General features: G+C 34.2%; 2 protein-coding genes across 4 annotated transcripts in view; one reads left to right on the plus strand and one right to left on the minus strand.

Annotated features, from left to right (window-relative positions):
• The window catches only part of LOC147837713 (uncharacterized), a 977,861-nt gene that overhangs the window by 831,525 nt on the left and 121,764 nt on the right, over positions 1–24,572 (plus strand). The gene's annotated exons all lie outside the window — the stretch shown is intronic.
• On the minus strand, positions 7,408–20,318 carry hic1l (hypermethylated in cancer 1 like). Of its 3 annotated transcripts, XR_015525536.1 has the most exons (3): positions 20,216–20,285; positions 9,144–10,975; positions 7,408–9,095 (listed from the first exon to the last, which is right to left on the minus strand). XR_015525536.1 is itself a non-coding variant. In XM_087310361.1 (2 exons), exon 2 carries the CDS (start codon positions 10,942–10,944, stop codon positions 9,580–9,582), a length of 1,365 nt encoding a protein of 454 aa, XP_087166487.1. In that variant the 5' UTR covers positions 10,945–10,975; positions 19,380–20,285; the 3' UTR covers positions 7,408–9,579.

The following is a 24,572-nucleotide window of genomic DNA, read 5'->3' on the forward strand; positions in this document are numbered from 1 at the left end:
TTTGACAGTCTGATGCAGGTTTATGAGGTCACAAAGTTTGGTCCAACATTAAGTCAACTTCACTGGAACTTTTCAGAAAGGTCCAGGGCAGTTTTCGGAAAACCAATGTCAGATCAGTTAGAAAAGAGAAAGCACCCTGAGTCGAACCAGTCAGGAGCTCTTCTAGAAAGCCTCCATCATCCAGGTACAGCTTCTGGAGAAGTTGATGAACTCATAGAGCTGGGTGCACCTCTGAAAGGAAGTAATAGAATTAATCTATGCTGTTTTACAGACTTCCTAATGTGCATAAAGCACAGCTACTCTTAAAATAAAAACCTCATTAGCCATTTAGCAACAAAGCTATTGTCATTCGGCAGACAGAAGCCCTGCCCATGAAATGAATCCATATCTTTTGTGAAGTGTATTTTCTTAAGCAACTGCAATAAATCATATAATCTTGAATGTGTGGGAGGCTCTTAGCTTTAGGTCTCTTGAACATTTGACTATTTCAAAGACTAGAATTATGGAGGTATTTTAGTCATTTTTGACAATTATTCATTTTGAAATGTGTTACCTTTGTTTAGATACAGCACATATACTTATAATACCATGACTTTTCCTAAATATGTGTAATTCTTACATTATTTACATTTATTTAAACTGCAAAACACAAAAGAGCTATGATATTTCTACCTTTAATTGAAAATACTCATGCAGGGCTTTTTATATCCTCTTTGTAGGAGTGGGATCAGTGAGAGAAGTTAATTTTACTGTGTATAATCATATCAAAAATGTCTACTTTAAAGTAAAAATATCTGTTAAAAGGTTACCTACTTTTTAGATGAGTATTATGAAAGCAAAAAAAAAATTAATTGAGACCAATATAACCTTGATTTATCAACACATTATTCCCTATTCCCAGTGATTTATGTACTTAGAAAGTATTTGCCCACCGCCAACTATAGACGCCGCTTGGACTTTCGACAAATTACAAAAAAACTAGATCTCTTGAAAGATTCGTTTTGTTTGAATGAATCTAGAGATAGTCAAGATTATGTTAAAAAGTATTTGTGAAAAAAAATTGTAACCTAAAAATTTGCCATTATTTGGGAGGGTTTGCCTCCATTTTGCATCTTGGAATTAGGTGTAGGAGGCTGAAAGCCTCATGTTTATTTTATTTAATTTTTTATTATTTTCTAGATTTTTTTTATTTGGTTGTTTGATTGCATGTCATTGAGAAATTAAACTTAGCGTGTAGAAAAATACCTATAAAAGGAAAACTGCTTTTGAATTTGGGCTTAAATGGATTTAAAGATCTTTCTTTTTTATTCATATTTGATGCTGCTTTTATGTACGAAATCAAATAAGATTTGTAGGGAAAAAAATCCACCACAATCTTTTTCTAATAACTTGGGTAAAATATTGAAGCTAAAATGTGTGTTCTGCAAAGTTTCATGCACATTTGGATGAATGACACATGACGCATAATACATTACTGAATAAAATGTTGGCTGATTTAAGGGTACTTTAACACTAGCACTTTTGGTCCGCACCCGAGTTCGTTTGACGTCATAGTACGGTACGTTTAGCTAGTGTGAATGCGTCTTCTGAACCCGGTGCGGACCCGTGAACCGTACCCGAGTCCGCCTGAAAGAGGTGGTCTGGGCTGGGGTACGGTTCACTTCAGATGTGAATGCAATCAAATAATGTAAGTGAACTATACTGAACTGCCAACTGTACAACCAACTATCGTTTTCATAAAGTTCGTTTGTTCGTGTGTGTGTCTTGTTTTTTCCCTTGGTGACACGCGCGGGACTGAGCCAGGGCAAACACAGTGATGTCTGCTTGTCTCCTCCAAAAACAGCTTCTGCCGATACTGTGTGATGTTCTGAATGTGCATAATATTTTTGCGGCAGATGGACGCAAGTTGCTTTCGGTATGTCCAAAAGCTTTCAGTAAAAGCAGAATGACCGCGATGTGCGGAAGTCTTTCTATTTCGGCGCTTGCTTGCGTGGCCGTCACCTATCAACGGCCGTAAACAAAACAGCAGCTCGATGATGCAAGCGTACCAGGGTTCAAGAAGGAAAAAAGACAGTGTGAACACAAACCAACCGAGGAGGTGGCAAGGGGAGACAATCGAACTTGGGTACGGTCCAGGCAAATGAACTGAAATGAAATGAAGTGTGAAAGCACCCATATGAGGGAGGTTAACGTTGGTTATAAGACCACAGTTTATATTACATATAGTAGGCCTATTATAAGTAGTTTCTTAATCGGTTGTTTTTCTGCACTCGTGTGGACTGTTTCTCACTACAACTCGTAGAGGGGAACCCAACACAGCGTATGACAATGCCGTTTTGCACGTTCACTGCACTTTACCTTGGCTTGAAGATAACGGATGTATCTTTGTAGTGGAAAAGGGAAATGAATCTCGCTTTAACAAATACACTTCTCCCTTCAGCCTCCTCGGAAGATCTTTCCTCAGGTTTGATGTTGTTTCCCCAATACTAACTACGCAGAGCAACGTTTTCATATCCTTTTTACAATTTCAAGATTAACTGAAAACGTTTCTGAAACAATTAGCTTCATAAAAATACTCTATTAGCAACTACTCTGATTTCACTGCTTTTTCTGAACGTAACTTACCATTTAACAAATAAAATACTCTATAGGCTATAATAATAAGATACCAACAAGTTTACATGAGTAATGATTTTTTTTATCTTGTCCATTTCTGCCCTCTAGAGGAAATTTGTTTTAAAGAGATTAATTGCATTTTTTTTCTTCCAAAAATCGATCTTTGTGTGTCAAATGTTTATAACCACAGTTACTTTTATTATATGATATAGCTTATAAAACAACAACAAGAAGAGTCAAAGGGAGAAAATATTTAAATACTTAAGCTAATCTTATAAAATGTATAATAATCACTAATCAAATCTATTAGCTATTTTGACCATGTAAACCATTTTTTAAGAAAAAAATGTACAACATTTTGAGTACTGTTTTCATTAAAGCACAAAAGCAAAGAAAAAAAAGTGATTATTTATGTTAGAATTTGTTTTGGATTTAGCTGACCAAAACAGAATGGATGCATTATGGTTTTTGGTTCCAGACAAAAACTTAAATAAAAAAGTTACTCCTATACTTAATGTAATGACGGTATTTATTTGCATAAAGTTGGTATGATTTAATACCTTGAAGTATGGCTTGATTCTGAACTTTCTTTTAAATCATATTAATCATATTGTGAGTATAGTTAACCTTGGAATTCTTACCTTACTTCGGTCTAGACATTGTTTTTCCTTTAGTGTACGCAAGAAACTTGCTCTTCAACTAACAGTATATTTCTAGTTTTTGATTTTAGTGACATTGTTTATCAAACTGCATCGAAATTAGATCTTGCTCCTCTTAATACGGCATATAATAGACTTTGCAGATTTGTTCTGGGTTGTTCTTTTTATACGCATCATTGTATAATCTATGATACTGCAGTGGCCAACCTTTGCACACAAGATGACATATTCACTGGCTTCAGTTTATATTTAAATGTATTCATTTTAAATAGATTTTAAAAAGGTATAGGTAAAAGAGCTTTTATGTTTAAGGGCGCAATAGTTTGGAAAACTTTACCTGCTAACATTTAATCCATTTCATCATTTGAGGTGTTTACTTTTGGACTGTACTTGTTTTCCTGAGGATGTTGTTATATATGTAGTGATTTAATTTACTTATCTGAACATCTTTTTGTAGTGTGTTTACTACTTCCCCTTTTGTAAATGCTTTTTTTTTTTTTTTGGATGTTGTGTAAATGTTTTGTTTTTGTCTTTGGGTGTTGTTATTATGTGATTGTGATTAATTGTTGGACCCCCTTGAAAATGAGATGGTGGCATGGTGCATTATCCTAATGAATAAATAAATCAATGATAAAATAGGGAAAAAATCACTGTTGCATAGCCTACTAAAAGAATTCATCTTTATTTTCAGGCAATTTGTGGTCTCATGGTAATTTTAAAAGTTCAAGAAACCTTGAGTATCCTTTTAAATATTTTAACAGATTTCTGTGTGTTGAGCATCATTTAAGACAATGTTAGCACCTGTTAAGCTTTGATTGTGGGGAAAACTAGATCATTTTGAGCTTTTATCAGCTAATTTTATCTTCTGGGTTTAAAATCATTATTGGGGCAGGTTTAAAATGTGATGTGGCACTACTTGCCTGTCCAGTGATGACGTGTGGATTTCTCATTATTCATAGCTGATTTTTCTTATTCTATTGTATGAGAAAACCCTAGCTGCTTCTTAATTATTCATGACTGCAGACATGGACAGACCACATACCCAAGCTCGAAGACAGCGCACAACAAGCATTATTTAACCTTTCATGAAGGCTTGTATGTGTTTGTTTTCATGATCCATGGGGTTTGTTCCATGGCTTTCTTCGCAATGTTGTCAGGGCTACCGATACAGCCAAGCTGTTTGTGTGCAGCAAGCATTTTTGTGCGGAGAGCTGTATGAGAATTGGAGAATGACGGACTATAGTATAACAAATTGTGGTTATATATTATATGAAATTATGAATAGCTGTAGCAGGCCAGTAAAAAACTTGCTGTTAATGTTTTTGCATTTTAACTTTGTTAACTATATAATCGAGCGTCTGGTCTCTCGTTTTGTACCAGATTTTTTAAATATCTTGAGCTGGAAAGCCATCTGACAAAAGTCCTTTTTTTGGTTGTTGGTAGATTAGATACGGTTGCAGCTGGAGGTAACAATAATTATTTATATTATTTGTCAAATTTTCCATTTATTGTATTTTATTAACGTCTACCCCTACCCTAAAGCCAAACGTCACAGTAATGTCAAAACAGTAGTTGTACCGAGTATTATTTGTTACTGATTAAATTAACCAATAAATTGTATTTTATTAACGCTTGTTCCCACACCAACCCTAGCCCAACCGTCACAGTTCTATAAAAATATTCATTATTGTTATAGCATTATTGTTGTGGCACAGTGTTACAATAATGATGCTATATTGATGTGTGTATCCAGAGCTGTATCCTGTCTAGACTTTACCTCTTTTCCCCCCCGCTCTGCGAGCCACGCCCACTCCTCCTCTTAGCGCTCCACATCCATCTTGTAGCAAGAGGGGGGTTTCATGACCCTTTAAAGGCACTTGGAGGCTGGAGGATGTAATAACCAACAGCACGTGCTGACTCTTTGAAAGCGTTCGATGCAAAACAAAATGCTGCATTTAATGCAGCTTTAAATGCTGTCAAACACTCCACATAGCTGCAAATAATGTGTGAAAACTTTTTTTTAAAAAGTGCCAGGCTTTGGCAAAAGTGAGCAGGCACTGTTTCATGCATTGTCATAGCAGGTCTAGCCTTAAGCAAACATAAAAAAACAATACATAAATGTAACTATTAACATAGACTATACTAAAATATATATAAAAATTACATAATCAAAATAAATAAAAATACTTTTTGCTATTAAAAAAATCTTGCTATTAATATACTGGAGGAAGTCTATATATAAATGAAAATCAATAATAGAACTTTTTAAATAAGGTTTAGAATTATTCAATCTACATATTTACGAATATGAAATTTACCAAATAAAATCAAAAGATTTATTTTAAATTCCACAGATAAATAGTTTGAGTCAAAATAAAATATAATATCTTTGCGGGTCAAATTACATCTAAAGCCTAATTTTTTTTTTTTTTTTTGCACATCCAACAAGAAGTCATCCCAAAACTTCTTTGAACGTTGACAAACATAAAAAAAAAAAAAATGTACACACAATACTCCCTAATAACAATGTGATTTTTTTTTTTTAATTGTTGCAAATTATTAAAAACAAAAAAACCTGAAAACTCAAATGTACAGAAGTATTCACAGCCTTTGCCGTGAAGCTCTAAATTGAGCTCAGGTACATTCTGTCTCCACTAATCATTATTGAAATGTTTTAGGAGTTTAATTGGAGTTCACTGGTGGTAAATTCAGTTGATTGGACATTGAAAAGGCAAACGCCTGTCTATGAAAAATCCCAGGGTTGACGGTGCATGTCAAAGCACAAACCAAGTATGAAGACAAAGGAATTGTCTGTAGTCCTCCAAGACAGGATTGTCTTGAGGCACAAGGCTGGGGAAGGTTACAGAAATATTTCGGCTGCTCTAAAAATTTCAGTAAGCACAAATAAATGGAAGATGATTAGATCCACCAGGACTCTTCCTAAAGCTGCCTGGCCATCTAAGCTGAGTGATTGGGGGAGAAGGGCCTTAATCAGGCAAGTGGTCAATAACCCGATGGCCACTGTCTTAGTTCCAGCATTCTTCTGTGAAAAACAGAAGAACAACCATCTGTGCAGCAATTCACCAATCAGGCCATTATGGTAGAGTGGCCAGATGAAAGACAGTATTGGAAGATTTAGTATTGGAATTTGCCAAAAGGCATCTGAAGGACTCTCAGACCATAAGAAACAAACTTCTCTGGTCTGATGAGACTAAAATTAAACTCTTTGGAATGAATGCCAGGCGTTACGGTTAGAAAACAACAGGCACTGCTCATCACCAGGCTAATACCATCCCTACAGTGAAACATTGTGGTGGCAGCATCTTGACCTCAGACTTGGGCGATGGTTCATCTTCCAGCAGGACAATGACCCAAATTACACTACCAAATTATCAATGGAGTGCCCTCACAACAACACGGTGAATGTCCTTGATTGGCCCAGCCAGACCCCAGACCTAAATCCTGTTGAACATCTCAGGAGAGATCTGTAAATGGCTGTACACTGTCGCTTTCCATCCAACCTGATAGCCCTTGAGAGGTACTGCAGAGGAATGGGAAAAAATCCCAAAGACAGGTGTGCCAGGCTTGTGGCATCTTATTCAAAGAGACTAGAGGCTGTAGTTGCAAAGGTGTAGTTCGTTCAATGTTTTGAGCACAGGCTGTGAATACTTATGATTTTTCAGGTTTTAGGAAACCCTAACCCTAAATTTGCAACAATTTAAATAAATGTTTTTGTTTTTTTTTCCTCACATTGTCATTTATGGGCTATTGTATGTAGAATTCTAAGGAAATAAATGAATTTAATCCATTTTGGAATAAGGATGTAACAAAAACTGGAAAAAGTGAAAAGCTATTAATACTTTCTGGATACACTGTGTATGAAAATATAATTAAAGTAAACTTTATAAATGCTTTGCCAATACATTTGTAATGGCAATAAAATAATTACTGAATTGAATTGAGAAAAAAATAGAGAGTAAAAAAACGGCACTCAGAGCATCTCAATTTTGCAAGTCATCTTACACTAGTTGATTTAATATGAATACTACATCTGTTTTTTTTATTTTATTTTATTTTTTTAAATGGACATGAAAAAATAGTGTGCAATGTACAAAACACCAATCCAGAAGAATTTTAAAATATATTTGGTGTATTAAAAATAACTCAAAACCCAGACAGAAAGTGATCTCATAGCTCAACAATTAAAAGATGCATGAATATAACAAACAATAAAAATGACAGATCAATTACAGAAGACATCCAAATAAATTTAACAGCAGCTTTGATTTTAACATTTTGGTCTCATTTCAACACTTAATACATGAATGCAATCTAGTGGTAGAAGAACAATACACATACAAAATCTGGTCACCATGCTGTATAAATTAATTAATCATTGGTTGAAGCATGAAGAAAAACATGAATTGAAAGAAAAATAAATTAAACTTAAATATTTAAACACTTGAATATTTAACAAGAATATAGTTTGGTTATAGTTTTACAGTATTTCTTAAGCAATTCAACATTCAAGATTTCTTTGGAACAATACATCAAAGCACTCTAATTTCTCAAGCAATAGAACTTCACTGTTTCAGATCACAACTCCACAGTGAAGTATTACCTGAAACCCTGAAAAGGTGTATATTAAAACAGGCAGCATTTACCTCTGTTGTGATCAGATGCAATTGTATGTTCTAATTAATTTAGAGTGACAGTAATATGGAAGACAATGTGTAGTTTTTTTTTCTTGTTTGTGTACATGCAGTCTTAATCTCACACAGGCAAACATCAAAGAGCTTGGTTTAAATTGAGGTAGCAGTTTGTGTATTCAAGTAAACAACCCTGATAGCTTATTTACTACAGCAGCCCATTTCTGAAGCATAAACTATATGATTCCTCAATTAGATGTGAGAAGTATTCAAAGTCTCTGTTGAAAAATAACTGGTATCAACAGGAACATTTGTTTGATTCAGTTATTAGCCATTTGAGGTATTTTTTGTTTTTACAGATAAAACTACAATCGCTAAAAAGATCAACTTGAAGTTTGTAGCTACACACTAACAATAACAATAAACAATACATGCACAATAATACAAAAGTATGAAAAAAGAGGTATAAACAGCAGGTACAGACTGAAGCTGCCATTTTATGCTTATCTGGGAATGACATCACCAGTAATTTGTGAAAATAGACCAGCAAACAATACAAGTAGCATTCTAAATTACCCTATATTCAACCAAAGATTTATTTTTAGATAAATTGGTTTGGCAACATGATAAATAGTGCCACAAACAGAATGCTACAAATAATCCTCAAGTTATTCAGGAGTCTTTTTTGAATTAGTAAAAATTTGGAACAAATTGTAAGAGAGTGAAGCTTAAAAACAGTTAAGAAAAGATTCTTTAACTAAAGAAGTTTTGACTTGAACTGAATTCTAGATTAAAAGCTAAACTCTCCAGAAAACATCTAAATTAATGTTTATTTAATTCCTAAGGATTTGTGGTTGTGCCTGAAACCCTAAATAGACAACAGAGGTTTCCTATTAGACAAAAGTCAGGAGTCAGTGTTGGCCAAGGAATTGTAAAACAAACAAACAAACAAACAAAATAAACCACTACAGCAGGGGTACCTAAAGCTGGTCAATCAAATATATGATCCAGCAGAGTTTAGAAACCAGCATTGGGACTTTAGAAACCAGCAAAGGGATAGTTCACCCAAAACTGCATCCATACAAAATATTAACTCGCCCGAGTGGTTAAAAATCTTTGAGGTTCTTTCTTTTTGTAGAACATTTTGAAGAAAGATGGAAACCTATAGCCACTGACTTCCATATTATTTGCTTTTCCTACTATGGAAGTCAGTGGCTACAGGTTTTCAGATTTCCATTTTTTATTTTTTTTGGGAACAATCCCTCTAAGTCTGCAAAAATAATTTCCTCTAGGGTATGCTATGCCAATACTTAATTTCTCCAGAGGTTTTCTTTTTGAGCTACACTGGCGTTTTTTTTTTTTAACTAAATTTATGCAGAAATTTAGTGCCTGATCTCTAAAAAAAATCTTTGTAAATAAAATCTAAAGAAAAGCCAAGTTTCTTTTTTGTCAGAGGACGTTTTATATAATTGTAGAAGATTCTTGGCCGAAACTAAACCATATATCAGCTCAAAAAGAAAACCTCTATAAATACAATCTAGAACATTTTTGCACATTTTGAAGTACAGTAAACCTTAGTTAAGACAACCCAAACCTCAGCACATCAGACAACTGTTGGTATCTATATTATTTAGTATGGGACTCTTTTTACTGTTTTAAGATGCTGAGGTATGCATCCGCATATGACTAATGAGGTTTCTTTGTTGTGTAAATTTCCCTCCACAAACCTGGCAGGCATACGGTTTCTCTCCTGAATGTACACGCATGTGTTCAGTGAGACGGTACTGCCTGGTGAAACGCATACCACACTCCTCACATGCAAAGGGCTTAAGACTGAGGTGGCTGCGCATGTGGCGGGTCATAGTGCCACGCTGTGTGAACATCTTTCCACAAATGTTACAAGGAAATGGACGCAAAAGGTCAACATCTTTGAGGGATTTGTTTGGACTTGGTTCTAGGTGTTCAGGAGCTTCTTTTGAGATTCTTGTGACTCCATCACTCTCTTCTTCCTCCTCATCTTCAACTCTGACATCCAGATCATCATCGAAATGACTTTCCACATGGGACTTAAGACTCTCAGAAGAGGGAAAACCTTTTTCACAAGGTATACAAACATAACGGTTGTCTATGCCAGCGTCTTTGACAAAGGTCTCCTTTTGATAAACAAAATTGGTGCAGCCAATTGGATTTTGGCCATCAGTTTCATCCGTTTTCCCTTCAATATCTTCCTCTTTCTTTACAGACATCTGAAAAGTGAAGGTCTGATTCTGGCTTAGTTGACTTCCAACCCTGCACAGTGGAATGCATCCATTGAAATTGGATTTTCTTTGGGATCTTTCTCTTTTTCTTTCCTGAGCTCCATCCAAAGGTTTTATCAATTTCTCCTCCTTTGGGAAACACACCCCCTTTGTGCCAATCTGTTTATGGTTAGAGATAGTTTTAGACAAAGACAACTCATCAGTTACTGTTTTCTCTAAATTAGATTTTCTTTTAGACAAATCCAAACCCAGGTCCAACTTGTTCTTTGAATTATATCTACGTCCAGCGTTTTGCCTTTTTTTAGGAGGAGTTATAGATGTGTATGCTTCTGTGTCTGATGAGTGGTCTTCATAGAGGAGAACTGAAGAGCTGGTGCCAAAACAATATAAACTGTTGACAGATCCATTTTGGTTAATCTTACTAGAACACAGGTTTGCAAGGTCATTGAGCTGGAGATAGTTAGCTGTTTTAAGTAAAGAGCTAAGATTCAAGACCTCAAATGTCTCATCTGACAATTTTCCAGTGTAGATGAAATCCAGAATTTGCTGGAAAACAGCTGGATCCACCATATCAGGGTCAAGGTGGATAAGGTTGTCATGAAGGACAAGGGACTTAAGGTAGTGGCTGGTGGCGGCAAGAACACTTTTGTGTGCTCGGAAGAGTGTATTTTCAACCATGATGATGACATCGCACAGGAAACCCTTGGAGCGCTGTTGATTAAGCTGGAGAAGCAGTTGAGTAGCATAGTTGGGAAGCTCCATCGCCTACGCCTGATGTTTTGCATTGGCGTATCTGTAAAAAAAGAATGGTTATATGTTATTGTGGTATGAGACAAACCCTTACAAATATTCTCTAATTACCTACTCAAGGCAGTGACATGCAGGGACACAACTGAACAAGTGAACTTTCTTGTAAAAAAAATAAAAGAACTTTTATTGATACAATGTGATATTTTTGGTTTGTTTGTCACATTTGTTATGGTTGCAAATGAGTAGGGCCAGACCAAGCGGCAACATCCTGCTCTCCCTTGTAAAGCCTCTATTTCACAAGTGCAAGTACAAGCGATTAAAATGGTTGCCTTCTTGTTTTCTCTAGCTTGCAAATTATGCATTTATTGTATTTTGCTACTTGTAAATGCTTGTAGTGTATCTGTTTAACTTTATATTCTCATATCACGTCTTGTGCCACGTTCAAATTATGGAAGTTTTCTGAAATAAATAACAAAACGAGAGGGTGGCGGGAGATGTGTCTGAAATACAGGAGACTCCAGGGAAATACGGGAGTGCTGGCAGGTATTTTCACACATACACTCTGCACTCGGACTACTTCAATGTTGTCGATAAGCCATGGTGGGCATTTCTTTCCATCTCGCGATGAACCCTGTCGACTAACTGCAACAGAATATCATTGGCTCAATCAGCGCAGATTACCATAGCACTAAGGAGGGGTTGGGAACAAATGAATCGCTGAACAAATCATATGGGAGTCCCTACAATAATTAGGTAAAATTAATGTATATTATAAGACCGTGAAAGTGTTTTTTGACCTTGCATGCATATCAGCATGTTGTTGGAGACCCCCAAAACATGACCAGTTTTATTGTCTAATAAGGGCTCTTTAATGCTGCTTCTGGCCTCAATGTGATTCAGTTGCTTGGGCTGTTCAGCTGTTTTTCACCAAGTTCAAAGACTGGCTACTATTCCTGTTTAAGATGAGGGTGCTACAACTGCCACCACACAAAATAGTCATGGAAATTACCACACAATGGAATAACAGTTCAGAAATGGTGATAGTTATAACTGTAAAAACACAAATCAAATTAAGATGTGGATTGTTTCTTTATTGTTCCAAGAAAAGTGGAAAAGGTTGCTAATAATTTAGGAGGGCTATTAATTCTGACTGTAGATATTCAGGTATTTTCCTCCCTGTAAATATGGAAAGGGAAATAAATAGAATAAAAATATTAAACAAATTGTGCTTTAAGCATCTTCACTGTAAGAAAAAAAACTAATTACAGCTACAAAAGTCCTTTAGTCAAGAGCAGTGAGTGATTTTTTCCTTTTTTTGTTTGATTAACGATTAAAACATGTCAGTAGCAGGAATATTGCGCGATGTCACTTTAAGAGCAGTACGGTTCCGTTTATGGTTTCTTTTCACATGTCTTTAGATTCTCAACTTGTTTATTACACAAATTAAGGTTAATATGAATAATCACTAAACACCGCGTTTGGACATCTATTTGACCATGAAAGTGCTCACATTAAGATGACTACATGTGTGTGCTCTGCCTGTCTTTGAGGCTGAGCGCGCACACACACAACACCATGTGCTCTTTGACACATTTTGTCTGCTCGCCACACACACACACACACACACACACGCACGCACGCACGCACGCACGCGCGGTCTTTCAGTCCTTACTTCAAACTAACATCCAGTAGCTCAGAGTTTATCATTGGGGCATGAACAAAATGTTGCTGAGTGAAATTACTAAAATTATTTTTTTTTTCATTTGAAATTGTACAGGGGAAAAGCCTGTCGATAGCTAAATATACTAGATAGCTAAATATTTTGCAGTGTTTGCATGTCCTTTACAGCATATATTTTATTATGGTAAAAGTAAAATAACATTTATTACAATTTGATTTGAAAAAATATATATATTTTGCATTCACAGTTTTTGTTTACAGTAAATAAAAGCCTACTAAAAATAATATAAAAATCGTGTCTCGCAAACCCAATCATATGTCTCAACAAATTATTTGTATTTTTTGTACATATTTAATCACACATTTGTTTGAAACATTCCAAATAATTTGAAAAAAAATCAATGATCAATAAATAAATTTTATATAAATTGCAGTAATATTTAATAAAAAAATATTTTTGTAGTACAAATTTTGTAGTAGTTTAGCATGACTTGAGCAAAGAAATTGATGTTACATTGTTCCGTCACAAGATGGCAACAGAGACCGCATAAGCAGCCTGGGGATATGTTTTTTTCTTAAAGGGTCACGAAACACCAAAACACATTTTGAGCTGTTGACAGTTGTATATGTGTCCCACACTGCTAAAAACACTATTAGGACACCTATATTTCGCTAAAAAGTGTAAATTGGTTGTTTTTGCGTTATTTCAAGCAAATTCGTACTTCCGGTTTGAAACAAATTTTTGAAGCTGCGTCAGGGCCATGACATAATAGCGTTGTATTCCAGCGTACAGACTGGACGTCTGAGCCAGAGTGTGTCTTATTACGTCTTACAGTGTGTTGCATTAATGCATGAGTAAGGCTTGGTTCATTCATCATTAATATTCATTAGTCACAATGTTTAGACGACAGAGACGCAACGTTGTGTTGGCAAAACAAGCGTGAAGTGTTGCTTTTAGTTTGCTGCAGTTAAGTTTTATTTTCATTTTCTCTCTGTGAGAGCGCAGCTGGAGTCACGTGTGGATTAACAGTGTACGCGATGCTCGACAACAAAAACTTACGTGTCTAAGGAGGATTATTGTTTACCTGAGAGCTGTTCTCATCTGCAAACGCTGAGATCCGGATTCGCTTGTAGTCTTCTCTTAATAAAGACGCGGCTCTAGTTGCTGGTGATTGTCCTGTCTCTACAGATTTGGTAAGTGAGCGACCAGTGCTCTTTGTTTATTCAGTTTGTTCGTATCGAACTAAGTTAACTATAGCACCGAGTGTAAACATGTTAGCACCACAACCAAACTTTAACCTTGTGTAGGCTGCATGAAAAATACACGCTTAGAGCAGTTCTTCGAATCAAATATCTCGTTGTCGAGACGGGCATGAATGAATTCCCTAATTGAAAGAGCCAAACTGCAGTTAAAATCCACCATTTAATAACTTGGCAAATAATTTGACTACAGATGTCCATGTAAACACCATCACTTTCTCCCGTGTTTGTGTGTGTGTGTTTTGACTCTGAAACTCGCGCGAGCCCAAATAGACACTCCCACACCATCCCACTTTAGTTCCTCCGACACTCTCCCTTAAACAGAGCTGGACACGCCCACTTTTCTGACTTTTTCCAAAGTAGAGGTGTGAAAACACCCTGCTGAAACAAGGGGGTTTCATGGCCCTTTAATGAAAATTTAAAACGAAACTTGAACAAATCATTATTGTCATAGACATTGTAAATTGATCCCTCTCTTTTCTATTTTATATTGCTGTATTTATGCCATAGTAATCTCGTAGTGATTGCTTTGCTTTGGTTTTTTCAAGGTTAAATTTTAAACATCGAGATTAAACATTTGTCTCTCTATGTATTGTGGTACTTAAAAAAAGTTTTCCAAAGTAGTCCTGAGCCCATCTCATGATATTGCTCATAGATGAATGATGATTCTTGATGCAGTGCCGCCTGAAGAATCAAGGATCACAGTTGTTCAGCTTAGACTTGCACCTTTGCCCTTTAAGCACTGAAATTCCTCCAGTCCTTGAATCTTTTAATTATGTTATGCACTGTTGAAGGTGAAATATCCAAATGTCCTCCTATCTATCTTTAAGGAATATTGTTTTAAACATTTCAATAATTTTCTCACATATTTGGTTAAATGGTAATCCTCAGCCCATTTTTGCCCCTAAAGGACTAAACCTTTTTCGAACGCTGCTTTTGCACCAAATCATAATTACAATTACCTGTAGACATCACCCATTTCAAATCACATTTCACCAATTTAGCTGATTACCAGCCCTAAATTGCTTCTGTCACAACTTTTTTTGGAATGTGTTGCAGGTCTGAATGACAGGAAAGGATGTATATTTATAAAGGAAATGGTTAAAAAAAAGTTTATCAGAGAAAACATTAAATATTTTGAATTCATATTTGTTTGTAATGAAATACTATTAAATTTGGATAATGTGCTAACTTTTTCTGATTTGGGGTTATAAACGAATGTTATAAAGTTAAAGTTTAGATTTCAAAGATATAAAAATATATGTCATGCATGTATAAATATGCAACATATATTCCAAAATATTGCAAAAAGAGATGACATAAGCCAGAATATTTTTACTTAAAGTTGGCATACAATTGTTGAGCTGTGTACTGACTGTTAAATTTCCCAAAATTTATGATGTCTTTTAGGTTTTGTATTGAAAAATGGGATTTTTTTTCACCAATTTGTTGTATCTGAGCCTATATATGTTGCGACTCAAATGTTATTCTATATAAAATGAAAATAGATACTTATAATGGGAATTCATAAATCTTTACAATAAGATTTAACATTTTGTTTTTGTGCAGATTTTATGAGATTGTATGTAAAACGTGTCACAACAAATGTGATATGCTAACATATATTGTCATTAACATGGTCACACAACTCGGACAGCCACATCACATGACAAAAATGTAAGCTCTGTATACATCATCTAAAGCTATGGTAAGCTGTAATATCTTATCAGAGGAACAACAAAGACCTATGTTTTTAACAAATACTCATTTCATTAGTACATGACATTATGGACAGCAAAAAATTCACGTCACATCATCCACCTATATATATTAATATATAAATATGCAATTATATAAGAATATGACAGGATCTCTGTGCCAACAGTAAGGACTAAGAACATGTATTGCTAATACATGTTTTTTTGTTGCCATTTAATACAAAAAAACAAAATTTATTAAATGGGTTTATTTTAACCAGCAGCAAGGAGTTCATTGCTTTTTCTAAATCATGTCGCACTGTCTGTTAGATCAGCAGACCTCATTCGCAATTCTGGAGTAGACAGGGTTATTACCTGCTCTTCACACACAAAGTAGGCCTACCTGAAAATGTAAATTAGAAAAGGCTCAATAATACATTGGACAGATTCTCAATGCACTCATTTCTTCCCTATGTGCTGCTGAGTTTTGAAAGTGTCCGCAGATACCGGAGGGCTGTGCCTCAGTGATGCTTCAAGCGCTTCATTCACACACTGGCTGCGCAGATGCAATGTGCGCCAGCTGAGTTTATTCTTCCGAGAGAAATACTTTTAGTGCTGAAAATAGCTTGTAAAGCCTGGCTCATTGTGGTCGAAGTACTTGATTAAATTAATAAAAGTGAAACTGACGGGTGCAATATGAATTGTCATTAACAGAAAAGGGAATGTTAATCAAGTAAAACTTGCCTCAGACCGTTTAGTTTGGTCTGCTTCAAACATGCAGAAAATGTCAGGCTTTGCTAAAAGGCTGGTTATTTAACAAATGATTAGGGTCAATAGTTGTAGCCTATTACAGATTTCAAAGAATATCTTAAAATTAAAAAAAGAAAACATAAGCTGGACCACAACAGATCAATGTCATAAGGAGTGCTCAAATATTGTAGCCTATAGTTTACAGCAAGCATCATGTTTTTAGTTAGATTGTGTCGGCTGTCATACAGTAGGCCTATGGGTCTGTTATTTATTTCTTTAAAAAAAAAAAAAAAAAAAAAGAAGATATATTATTTGAGTTTATCACCAGAACTATAGAAACTGTATTATTCTTAAAAATAAAAAGATCTGGTTCGGATCTGTATTGGTCGATCGATACTCAGAATTTTGCTATCAGATTGGATAAAAAATAATATTAGTGTCTCCCTGCATTTTATATTTAAAGCTTCATTTTTATAAATATTAACATGACTGTTTTATAAATTAGACTATTAATGAATCAGTAATAACATTTTTACAACTTTACAATAGATGAAAAACTAATTGCTCTGAACAAACAAAGACCTGCACCAATGCAAAAATTTTAACAATCTAGGCTAGCAATGAACATACACATTGTTTTTGGTTTCTGCCCTGGGCCGCTGTAGATTGAAGTATGAGCTAATGGAGCCAAAACTCAAAGGGGAATGAGGTAATAAAAAATTGTGGTTGGCTTCATAATTATAATATAAAATATAAAATTATATTAAATATAAAATATATTAGCGCGGATGTATACCTAATCGGTGAGCCGCCTGACAAAAGAGTGCCCTTCTGAATCAAATCAGGAGGATGCCTGACTTTAACTGCAGTTCGGCGGTTTCACTTTAACTCATGAACATTTCATTTATTATCCTGTGACAAGCTGTAGTATTAGACGCAAATAAGTAATAAGGACTGGTGAGAGTGTTATGGAATTTAATAGGGTACGCCAAATGGAAACAAAAAAAAAACTTCCGCTTTTCGCAATGTTTGTGTGTGCGTTCCTTTACTGACAGCCGCATGTGGATCTTGTCGGAAAATATGGTGGAAGGTCCTAAAGACCACGTTGATTACTTCAATAATGCCACTAATATCTGCATACTCCACATGTCTTAATATTATTTCTGTTTAGTTCAGTTATGACTAGGGTCAGATGGAATCTGCGGACATTTTTTGCTATTTCTGCTGAGAATTTTGGTAAAAATTCTATTTTTTTTCAGTGGAATTATTTTGGGAGTAAACCTTAATACATGAAATAAAAAAATAATACATTTTATTTATTAATATCCAATTAGATTCATTTTATTTGGTAAACAAAGCAAGTCTCTAATATAATATCTCTACTAAAAGACAGAAAATATTACTGTACACACTGCATTGTACGGAAATTAGATGAAGATTTTCACATTAGTCAATATCACTGTAATTAATTTAAAAACTGAATAAATATAGATTTACACACATTTACTCTAGTAAATAAACAGAATTTATGACGGGCTAAAAATCTTAGGAAATCTGTGAAAAATCTGCGGAATTCTGCGCACGCATATTCCATGTGGGCCTAGTTATGACTTTACTTGGATTAAGGTCATCAAAAATCGCAGTTTGAGCTTATGTAGCCCTACAGTTCAAAATGAATCTTTAACTGAATAAACAGTTAGTAAACATAAGTACATCTTATAAAACGGGGGCGACGCAGTGGCGCAGTAGGTTGTGTTGTTGTCTCACAGCAAGAAGGTCGCTGGGTTGCTGGTTAGAGCCTCGGCAGGATCAGTTGTGGAATTTCTGTGTGGAGTTTGCATGTTCTCCCTGCGTTTGTGTGGGTTTCCTTCGGGTGCTCTGGTTTCCCCCACAGTCCAAAGACATGTGGTATAGGTGAATTGGGTAAGCTAAACTGTTCGTAGTGTATGAGTGTGTGTGGATGTTTCCCAGAGATGGGTTGCAGCTGGAAGGGTAAAAACGTACTGGATAAGTTGGCGGTACATTCCGTGTGTCAACCGCTGTTTTATAAATGGACTGAGCCGAAAAGAAAATGAATTAATCTTATTGAACATCATTTATTTTCACAACTAATTGTCATAGTAGAACAGTTGCTCAAGTAGTTTTTAATGTATTTTAGAAACCAGAGGAGCTCGTGGTCTAATGCGCCACCTGGCTTGAGAAACCCGTTCTCAAAGACTTATTTTTTTGGCAGCACACATATTCTGAATGCCTTCGGCAGAATCCAAATGAGCCATTTTAATCTAGATTTTTAAAAAAAATCTATACTTGTATAATAAACACACCTTTTGTTTGAAAACAAAATTTTTTGCCATCATTACTGCAGACTTACACGAGCGATTATATCATTAAATGTGGAAAAGGGCCTTACAATATTTTTTGGGGAAAAAGGGGGTCTCAGGCAAAAAAAGGTTGGGAACCACTGGCCTACTCACCTTTAACCTTGATACAAACCAAACTTAGCAATTTGTCTCTAGTACCACAGCACCCCTACTATTCTATCACAATCAAGTTGCGGACAGGTTGAAAAATATTTGACAATATTACTGGTGGAATGATCTTCCCATTCCCACTCTGACTGCAAAATCACTAGCAACCATCCAACGACAACTAAAAACCCATCTCTTCCAAAATCACCTGTATCAAGCACTCTCTCTCCCCTAAAAAAAAAAAAACACTCCTACTCAAGCACTACATTCTCTGAGCACAAACAAATTACTTTGTATAACTAGCACTTGTTTGTATACCCTCATGCTGAATCTCTAAATACCTCCTCAATCGTAAGTGGCTTTGAACAAAAGCGTATGCTAAATAACTAAATTTTGTAAAAAAAAAAAAACATGTGGTTAGCCTTTCTGTGGTTTAATTTCTATTTTTATGTTAAAACATTAATTAAAAGTGTACATTGGCCTACAGTTTTTGAATATTTTTTTTTTAGCAGAACTATCTTTAGCAAATTGATTTGAAGAAAACAGGTATTTTAACTGGAAAGGTATAGACTGTGTAGTCTGTAATACTTACACTGCCACGAAGTGATGAATTAGAAATAATGATCCACTTCAAATCTACTCATATTTAGTTGCAACTAAGTATAAAAATAGACAACAAATCACAAACTTGCTGCACAGAAGTAGTTTTATGTATGTATGTATGCTTTATGAATGTAGTGTAATCAAGCTACAGATAATGCAACGCCACAATTTCTGATATTTCAATACAATAGATCGCTCAATACAGTAATAATGTTGTTTTCAAGTCACTTACACGTGATTTCAGACCGAATATTTAAAGTACCATGGTAAACAATATAGGCAGCATGTCTTAAGTTGTGAGTAAACAAATGTGCAAATTTAAAACTAACTTTACCTCAATACACGCATGAAAAGCCCAATATCCTTAAAGCGCATCGGTAAGTTAAGTCATAATAATACAATGTGTGATCGTTAGACGTGTTTTCGTGTCAATTTAAATAATTTAGGCTACTTCATGCCACGCCTGGATCCGGAAACGTTAAACATTTTCAAAGCGACAAACACCAAGCAATTTAAATATCATAAAACAACCAACGCTGTAGTAGTAATAATAGTAGTAGTAGTAGTAGTAATATTAAAGATAATAATAATAAACAAAAACAGGAAATGGTACGTTGCCCAGCACTGGGTTAGTTGGGTAAGCGGATCACGCAATGCATTCAATGCCACTGGTGTTGTAATTATCACGATCGGTTTCTTAGTAGAGTAACGTTAGCCTGTAGCGGAATATTTTGTATTATAAAGGAATACAAACATACATACATACATACATACATACATACATACATAGATGCATACATATGTAAACAGATATGGGTTTTTTACCTTTCGAACAAGGGCAGGGGTCCTCGCTTCTTACCGTCGTCATCAAAACGCCATCTTAGGAGCTTGTGACGTAGACAGTTTGACCCCTGACCCAGTTTGAATCAATCTCCCCCACCTGTCTTGCTGGAGGTATTAGTGGCATTGCTTTTCTTTTAGCGTGAGACATAACCATCACTAAAATGTTTACATTTGAGCCAGATCAGTGAGCTGTATAAAAGTACAATTAATTACATTATTTACAGTACAAAGTATCCTAAATCACATGTAATAGTTTATAACAGCATAAGGCTGAATAATAATAATAACAACAACAACAACAACAATAATAATATTAATAATAATAATAATAATAATAATGATAAAATTAATAATGAAATGATAAATGACAAAAACTTGAAATGATAAAAACTTTTTGGTGCTAACTGATTACAATGGATTTTCCATAACTGACAAAGGATTTGTCCATACATTACATAATTAATAGGGTTTCACTATGCGAAATCATAATTAAATACATTATTAATATAAACATTAAAGGCCACCTATTTTACCATTTTTCAAGATTTAAGATAAGTATTTTTTGTCTCCAGAATGCATCTTTTTAGCTCAAAATACCCAGGTAATTCTTGAACTACAGGCACTCTTATGTCCTTTGATCATATATCAAAAAAAAATATATATATATATATAATTTTGTTCAAATTGTCAAACTAAAAATAAAACCCACTTTAACAACTTTTAGGTGCCAAAATCACTGTTTTCACCTTGTCGCACACCCAGAGTTTAAACTTCAACAATGAAAATAACATTTTAAAATAGTATTTATCTGGTATTTATTAATGTATATTAGTTAAGCACTAGTGAAATAATTTAAATATTTTATAGTTATGTGAGACTATTAGAAATATAATTTTTTATACAAAATATAGCTGTCGTACAGTATCAGTGTCATTTCCACCACAACACTGTAATGTTGCTTTAAAAAGTTTGTGTAAAAAATTATTTTGGTAGTTTCTATGAAAATAAACATGTTGAAGATAGAAGGAATTAAAAAAATTTCTTGAGGAAGCATTTAGGTAAATATTGTCTGATAAGGAAATACATTTATTCTACATCATTTCCAAACATGTTGTACCTTCCAAGATGTTTTTAAAAACCAAACAAAATTAAATTAAATAAGAATGTTTTGTATACATAAAAGCCTAGTATTAATTCAAAACTAATCGGTAAAGCTATTTTACAAATTTTCACAATAAACTATTGAAATGTCATTTCCACCACTGTCATTACCATCAACACCACACATAAACACACAAATAATATTTAAAAAGTTCTCATCACACATTAAAAGTGTATTTACAACATATAATGTCATGCTCTTTTAAATATACAAATTCAGTTTATTTATTTTCTAATAAGCTCTTAACAAAATTAATATTAAATTTTAGAGTGTGACAGATGCAATTCAGCATACAACTAATTTATTTCATTGACAAATGATAAATTATCATATATATATATATATATATATATATATATATATATATATATATATATATATATATATATATATATATATATATATATATATATATATTGTGGAAAGATTGGTTGAACTAAATACAAAAAATGATCTTTGACAATGTTTGACTGCCATAATTTATTTCATTTTGAAATGAGCTGTATATTGAGATTTGGTGGAATTGACATTTGTTCACTTTTTTTGAAAAAAATTCACTTCTTAAGTTTGTCCTCTTACAGATCTTAAAACTAGACAAATTGTTTTGAGTAAGTCTTTTTTACTCAACTTCACGAGGCTAAAAGTGCCCGTAGCTGAAGAATGACCCACCCCTCCGGTTATTTATCATACCTTTCTGAATATGGGAAATTTGAGCTGTTAGCATTGGTCTCTGAATGAGAACGCAATCTGCACTGAAATAACCAATCGTGAATGAAGAAATGGAATGACATTGCAAGTGGCTAATGGATTTAGGTTGAATCCGCTTGTTAAATCGTGATGTATCGTTGACGTATGGAATACTGTTTCAGGGTCCAAACTGCTACTCATTTGAATTGAGAAAATATTAGTTTATGGCTAAATTATTTTGTTATATCACACATTAGAGTGAGTTTTATATAAAATCACAGTGTACACAACAGTCTCTGAACATGCAGCATCACAAATACCAAATTTTTAACATATATAACTAATTAATTACTATTATTATTTGCTGATGTGATTTTTTGAAAGTATTACAGTGTTTTGTAAATGTTTATTATTACCTTTTGTTGAGTCTTCCCATACAGTTTGATAGAGCGCTTGGACCCGGGTGCTGCTTAGTGTGATGTCACACTTAATAAGCGTATAAAAGCAGAAGCGGAATGTTGATATTCCGAGTAGTTGTACATTTTGTGGTAAGTATGATGAAACTTTATTACATTTTTTGTGTGAATTTCTTCAGAAATTTTGGTTTGAAATGTATTGTTACTTAAACACTCCCCCTACCTTTACACAATCTTTTAGTTTAGAAGAAATTATTTGTTATTACTTATTTGTTATTACTCAGAATCTTCACATAAATCTAAAGAATTTATTTTCATCTTTTTTATTTTCATCTTTTTTATCTTGCTTGGAAAAAATTTTATTCATAACCAAAAATGCATGGCTTTAGTCCCTGCTTTTCAACATTTTTTGATTGAAGTTGACTCACTGCTCAAATCTTTCCGTATGTGTAACAACAAAAAACGTGTCAGATTCTTGGTTCTGTATGAAAAACTGTTGTCTATTGACTCTGATTTGAGTTAGAACGCTTTCCTAATACTTTTAATTTATTTTCATACACTTTTATACAATAATTTACTTACCACTTCCTTTGTTTTGTTAGTCTTTTTTGTCTTTCTGCAGATAATGTAGTTTGTATTTTTCCTCTTTTTCATCTCTCTTATATTGATCTCCTGATTGTGGTTATATATTTTCATTCTTTAATAAAAAAATAAATAAAAGAAGCAGATTCAGAAGTGAGAGGCTATTGCAGTGCACATGTTTTAAAAAACACTGCAGAGCAAGTCACGTAGAGCTGAAGTAAATACACCTATGTTCGTCGAGTGCAGCTCTTCTCAAACGGGTTGGTTGCTCGAGTGTCCAGTTCACTATCTGGGAGTCTCTGGGAGTTCTACTACATCAGCTGACTCCCTGACTTCAGACATTTAAAAAAAATATATTGTTTCAAGCTGAACATACAAACAAAATGGTACATACTTACAATATTACATACTTATGGTTGAGTAACAAAATAGGCCAACATAATGCGCATTTCACAAAAATAAAAATAAATAAATAAATAAATAATAAAGGGTCTTTGAAAATTAAATTAGCTTATAAAAATCCTGAAAATAAATAATCTTAAGGGATTTTTTTATCATTTACTAATTTTACAGACTTTCATCCTCAGAAATTTTTTACAGAAATTTTACCTCATTCAATCACTGATTAAAGTTAGGAGTAGATTTGAACCATCTGCATTTGCGCATAAAGAAATTTTCCAAACATAATAGAACATTGACAGCAAAATGAAATTCTTTGTTTTTAAGGAAGATACCAAACCTAAGTGTTTTTACGGTGAGAAGAGGGGAATCTATATTCCTGGACCATAACCACATCTGTACCTCTTACCAAAGGGGAAGCACCAACATGATCCAAACTCTCTCTTTCTCTCTCTCTCTCTCTCTCTCTCTCTCTCTCTCTCTCTCTCTCTCTCTCTCTCTCACACACACACACATACACACACACACACACACACACGAAACAATTATTTACATATAAATTGAATTTCAATCTTAAAATTTGTTGGTAGGATAAATCTCATAAAACATTTTAAAGCTCACCTCTTTACTTTTAGGAGGAAGGGAAAAGACAAATAATCTTTCCTAATCCCTTTAATTTCTTTAAATAGGAATTGTCTTCTAATTGAAATTCTTAATAATTCTGTTGTAGTGCATTTGCTATCACAGAAAGCATAACCATTGACAGACAGTTGTCTCAATTTTGGAAAGGTTGCCTTAATCGGAATAAGACATTAACATGATTAAGGTGTTTATATTAATTGCTTTTTGAACGTTCCTTTCATGATACCGTTTGACATGTTATAGCACATAATTCGATTAATGTCATTGTGTCACCAGGCTATTCACTTCGCCTCTGGAGTTTCATGTAATTTTGGGTCTTTTGTTTTTAATTTGTCGACTTTAACTGTAGTTTGACACTTTCACTTTCATTCAGGAATATTTCATCCATGCCCCTCATGACATGAGATATTGGATGTGAGAATGGAACTGCTGGAGGAATGTTGTTTTAATG

The sequence above is a fragment of the Danio rerio genome, chromosome 25 (genome assembly GCF_052040795.2).
Source record: "Danio rerio strain M-AB ecotype USA chromosome 25, GRCz13ab, whole genome shotgun sequence".
Classification (NCBI taxonomy): Eukaryota; Metazoa; Chordata; class Actinopteri; order Cypriniformes; family Danionidae; genus Danio; species Danio rerio.